The sequence below is a fragment of the Micropterus dolomieu genome, linkage group LG02, assembly GCF_021292245.1.
Source record: "Micropterus dolomieu isolate WLL.071019.BEF.003 ecotype Adirondacks linkage group LG02, ASM2129224v1, whole genome shotgun sequence".
In the NCBI taxonomy this organism is placed as follows: Eukaryota; Metazoa; Chordata; class Actinopteri; order Centrarchiformes; family Centrarchidae; genus Micropterus; species Micropterus dolomieu.
Genome location: NC_060151.1, coordinates 30,193,178 through 30,198,959, shown reverse-complemented (window position 1 = coordinate 30,198,959; position 5,782 = coordinate 30,193,178). Strand labels below are relative to the sequence as shown.

The 5,782-nt window shown below is 41.2% G+C and overlaps 1 protein-coding gene across 1 annotated transcript in view; it reads left to right on the top strand.

Annotated features, from left to right (window-relative positions):
- Positions 1-5,782, top strand: part of LOC123967431 (mast cell tryptase-like) — an 8,542-nt gene that overhangs the window by 2,258 nt on the left and 502 nt on the right. Inside the window, exons 3-7 of the mRNA XM_046043526.1 lie at positions 826-849; positions 1,866-2,028; positions 3,367-3,632; positions 4,680-4,822; positions 4,977-5,195. Coding sequence (XP_045899482.1) covers positions 826-849; positions 1,866-2,028; positions 3,367-3,632; positions 4,680-4,822; positions 4,977-5,195 — 815 coding nt within the window. The remainder of the gene's footprint in view (positions 1-825; positions 850-1,865; positions 2,029-3,366; positions 3,633-4,679; positions 4,823-4,976; positions 5,196-5,782) is intronic.

Sequence of the window (5,782 nt, the reverse complement as noted above, 5' to 3'; positions counted from 1 at the left end):
ATTAGATTAATAAGCTAAGAAATGCATCTGTGTCATTTTTTGAAGTAAAACAATTTGAGTTTACTTCGATAATCACAACATAACAAAGTGAATTAAAGTTGCTACTTGGGTGGCTACATCCACGCTGCTGTTTAAAAACAGAGTTTTAAAATGAATGCGTTCTCTGTCCACAGCAGCGTTTTAGCTGCGTATCAGAATTGATCTCCGTTTATATTAAAACAACGCAAGTTGCAGAAGGTTTGGCGAAAGATGAAAATAATGCAGACAAAGAAGCACATCAGAGATTTCTTTGCATGGATCGACAACGAGGTGGAACTGTTACTGAATGTAGTCCAAAGCAACTGTGGCGGCGGAAAGACTGGGAGTCGTCGCAAAGTAAATACGGAGACATAAACAATACAAGTGTAGAAGTGTTATTTACACAGTATAAAATATTTTAATAAAACACCAAAACTAGAACTTTGTCAGTAGCATCGTCATCATAGAGCCAATCAGGAAGCCAAACTTGAGTGTCTGTATAATCATTTTTACAGTCCTCTGTTTTCGCCTGTCCACACTAAAACACTACCCTGGAGCTTTAAACGAAAACTGGGTCAGCAGCGTTTTCAGACTTTAGTTTTAGTCTGGATGGGAGGTGGAAACATAGCAGAAGTTCTGCATTTAAAAGATGCAAATGGGGCCTCAGGAACACAGGAGGAACCGGTTGCTTTTGTTCCCAGAAATCTAGTCGGTCAACACCATCTTAGTTCCATGTAGATTATCATCACTGCACAAACAAACAAATTTGTTTGTGACTAAATGTATTGTTCTTTGTCTCTCCTACAGGAACCAATGCACACATGTCAGATGGTGAGATATGTCCTCATTCATTCTTTTGTTCACTGGACTTCTGTTTTCTTCTGAGTTTAATATGTTTTTTAAACCCTCAACATTAATCCGGTCCAGTTTGAAAAGCAGCTTTTAGTTGCACTTTAGAAGCTCCATAAGAGTCAAATACTGTCTCTCCACAGAAGTTGGTTAAATTGTGATAAAATGCGGTTCAGACGTTCATGTTCCCCTCAGGATGAGTCCTAGTGACTTTGGTGATCCTCTGACTTCTCATCCAGCTTCCTCTCTCAGAGTTTGTGCTGGTGCATAGCTGTAAGAACTAGAAGGTCAACAGGGCGAGAGACCACGAAGAGACTTACAAGCCATCAATACAATTTTAAAGTTTATTCTGAAACATTGTGGCCAGTTTAATGAACGTTTCTTGGTTCTGGTTCAGGACAGTCTGGAGTAGATTTCTGAGTCAAGCAGGTAAAACTGTTGCAGAAATCCAGGCGTGAATATATGATGAAAGTTAACATAAATCGTATATTTGATATATTTAAAGATGATAAAAACACGATTGCACAAGCTTTGTGGTGTGCTGTTCAAAACTTAAATTAGCGTAGAACCAGACGCCAAGATTCTTGATATGATCCACTAGGGAACCAGCAGATGGCAGAATTTGCTTTGTTGTGTGCTGGGACTCAATGATCTTTTTTGTTTAGTTCGTGGAAAGATTCTCACAAAAGTGAGTATACCCCTCATAGTTTTGTAAATATTTGATTATATCTTTGTGACAACACTGAAGAAATGACACTTTGCTACAATGTAAAGTAGTGAGTGTACAGCTTGTAGAACAGTGTAAATATTTAAAGTAATATTCATACTGTTTGAAATAAATAAAATATTTCATAGTAGCCTATTTCAGTTTTGTGCAAAAAGAATTAAAGGCCTGTACCGAATATAGGCAGGGTCAATTCAGGGATTGTAGCAAATAAATGCCTGGGCTACTAATGAAAGTTTTACAGTATACATGAATTCTGACTGTCTCCCTCCAGTTTGTGGCACTACGCCGCTCAACACCAGGATCGTAGGAGGGGCGGATGCTCCTCCCGGGTCGTGGCCCTGGCAGGCCAGTCTGCAGAGCAACGGATCTCATTTCTGTGGAGGCTCCCTGATCAACAACCAGTGGGTCCTGACTGCTGCTACCTGTTTCTCCAGGTGAGCTATGATCCTGTTACATGACTTCACCTGTACAAGCTTGCAACAGAAAGAAAGGACAGGGAGAAAATACAATGAGGGTGCCGCCCGCAGTAACCCACATTAAAACCACCCTGCATGTTTTTCTTTATGCTGTTAGTAATAGACACCATTACAGTTGTAAAACATACATGATAAATATTGTTCCACAAGTTATTTTGCAGGATAGTTAGAGCATTAAAACTAAACCATAAGCAGGAGACGCTGCCACTGCACATAATGCAGAATACAACAAAAGGTTCAGATGTAGTTCCAGTTCCTTGGTCAAGGGAACTGACTTGATAAATTAATCTAAACATCAAGACTAAATTCAGATGTGTTTAAAGAAACAAACCATTCACACTTTCCCCCTCAAAATCCTGAGATTAATCCCAAAATGTTGATTTTCAAGTGGGTTTAACTCGCCCCTCCTATTCTTATCTTTGCTGTTTGCTGAGAGGTGGCATCAGCCTGCACCATGACGGGGAGGGGGGCGAAACCACATTCAATTACTGGCTACCGGCCGATCAATATCTGCGATGGATCCATCACTAGCTGTGTGTTTTTACAGGGAAAACATAGCACTCCGCTTACCGTTTCATGGAAACTTTGTGCTTAAAGTAATCTCTGAGTAATCCCTGTTTTTACAAAATGTAGCTGTAATCTGATTACATCCTTGTTTTTGTACTGTAACGGACAGTTATTTTATTTTTGTATCCTGATTACGTAACGCCGTTACTCAACAACCCTGACTGCTGCTATAATACAGATTACAACAAAAGGTTCTCGTTCCCGATCCTTGGTCACTGTAGGCCTACGTAATATATGTATGTAATATTTGCTGTTTGAATAAGTAGTTTGAATTGCAAAATGTCACAATATTTAAAGACTGTTGAGAAATTCAACAAACTATATATCTATAAAATATAATAAAATCCCCCTCTCACCCCTTGCGGGGTGGCATTCCTCAAGCTCGGGTCCTCTACCAGAGGCCTTGGAGTTTGAGGGTTCTGCGCAGTATCTTAGCTGTTCCTAGGACTGCACTCTTCTGGACAGAGACCTCTGATGTTTTACCTGGAACCTGCTGTAGCCACTCTCCCAGTCTGGGGGTCACGGCCCCCAGTGCTCGATCACCACTGGCACCACTGTTGCTCTTACTTTCCACATCTTTTCTAGCTCCTCTTTCAGCCCTTGGTATTTCTAAAATATATATATAAAACTTTATTTATTTTTTTAAATAAAGACAGTTTATTTTAAAATTCACACTCAGACAGCACCAGTGTCTGTCACATATTGAAACATGTTTTTTCTGTTTCTCAGCACCTCACCCGGTCTCACCGTTAACCTCGGTCTTGACTCCCTGAATTTGTCGAATACAGACGCGATGTCCCGGACTGTGTCCCAGATCATCAAGCATCCCAACTATAACACCACCACGAACGATAACGACATAGCCTTGCTGAAGCTGTCCTCACCTGTTAACTTCACCGACTACATCAGACCCGTGTGTCTGGCGGTGGACGGCAGCGTCTTTAACAACGGGACGACCTGCTGGGTCACCGGATGGGGAGACATCCAAACTAACGGTGAGAATTTAAATTTATTCGACAGTCATTTTAAAATGTTCTGTTAATAGTGAATGACTGTATGGATTCATCCAGTAAGCCAGCATTAATGCTAAATCACTTTTGGAACTTTGTCACTATACTTCTGAGCTTTTACTGAAGTAAAATTTTGAATGCAGGACTTTTACTTCAGTAATGGATCATGGCCGTCTGGAACTTGCTGAGCCTGCTGCCACAGAGACCCTGCTGTAGATCAGAGGCAGAAAATGGACAGATACAGTTGTTCATCTTTTGTACTAATGATTTAAACAGGAGAGTTTCATGTCCATCCTCAACTGTGACTCAGCAAACATCGTCTGTGTGAAAGATGAATGGGATCTTTCCTGCAGGGCTGCAACACTGAGTCTGTTCTGGTATCATGAGCAGAGATGAGTCGTCCTGCACTGGTGTAGCTACGAGGTCCAAAAGTCCTGACTTTCTGCATGTTTGATCAAATAAAAGTAATCGCTCATTGGTTTACCCTGTTTCAACAGGAAAACCATCAGATTATATTCCCTACAGGGAAGTAATTCTACCATTTCAAGTGTGTATGAATCCAAATGTGGTGCTCTAGAGCAGTGGTTCTCAAACTTTTAATGTCAAGGCCCCCGAAACTGTCAAAAATTAGACCACAGACCACCATTTGACAAGATTGTGTCCCAGGGTTACCCATCTTTTGCTTTTAGATGTTTTGTTATGAAAGTGTATGAAACTCATAACCAAAATTGTCATAAATTCCGGTATTGTGCATGGAAAAAAAGAGAATATAAATAATTTCCCTTTCTGCTGGGGACACCCTGGAGCCCCCTCAAGGACCCCTTTGAGAACCACTGCTCTAGAGAGCATTTTGGGCAGTGGGATGGCGTATGTGGGACCCTTTTTCCCGTGTCTGAGCTTGACAAACCTTAACACAGAGGACAAGAAGGACTGTTGGACCACAACAAGATCAGGCTGTGAGACACACACTGTTAACACAAAGAAAAAATACAGACTCATTAACTCAACATTAATGTCCGTTTTCTTTTTCAGTTTCACTTCCTTTCCCAGAGAGGCTGCAGGAGGTGAGCGTTCACATCGTGTCCAACAGTGATTGTAACGTTACCTACGGTGGTAAAATCAAAAACAACATGATCTGTGCTGGTGTGACTCAGGGAGGAAATGGCACCTGTGACGTGAGTCTGTCTGCAAAACACTCCTCAATCAACTGATAACACACATGTTTAAATCTGCACTAATCATTAGATCTGACTCTGGTGAATAAAAAGGACAGTATTTCCCTCTGAGAGTAGAAGTATGAAGTATAATCGACCTGTCTGACGTCTGCAGGGGGATTCAGGAGGCCCGTTGGTGACTAAAAACGGCTCTGTCTGGGTCCAGGCCGGAGTGGTGAGTTTTGGAGGAGGCTGTGCCCTGCCTAATGTCCCAGACGTCTACACCCGAGTGTCCCAGTATCAGTCCTGGATCGACAGGCAGATCAGCATCTCTGGAGCCGCCCACCTGGTTCCCCTCTCGGTTCCTCTGCTGCTGTCCATCGTGCCTGTTCTCGTCTCCTTCTCTGTCCTTTAGTGATGATTTAATTCACCAGGCTGGAGTGAAAATCCCTTTCTCTCTCTGCCTCGTGGTCGCACATTTTTTGCCTTTGGAGATTAATTTACTTTAAAATTAGCTAAAATTCCACCTGTTTCCAGTTATTCTTGTGTTGAAGGAGTTTTGCAGAAAAGAGTCGACAGAGGAGAAGATAGAGATCAGAAACTGGTGTACTGACACTTGATTTGAAAAATGAGGGCTACAACTAATGAATGTTTTCATTACAGTTTAATCTGCTGATTATTTTTCCCATTAATTTATTCATGATTTTGTCTGTTTGTTTAAAATGGCAGAAAATAGAGAAATTTGTCCTTTTAAAACATCCACAGTCCGATGTAGTCAAAAAGATTTGGACCAACAGTCTAAAACCCAAAAATATTCAGTACATCATCATGTAAATCCTCATCAGTGAAGCTGGAACCAGACAACTCCTCGGTAGGATTTTCTCTTTAGTGGAAACTTTAAACTTGTTGATGTCGACTGTTATGGCAGAAAATTGTGTCGTCTTACATTTATTCTTAATCTCCTTAAGAGGATCTCTGTTC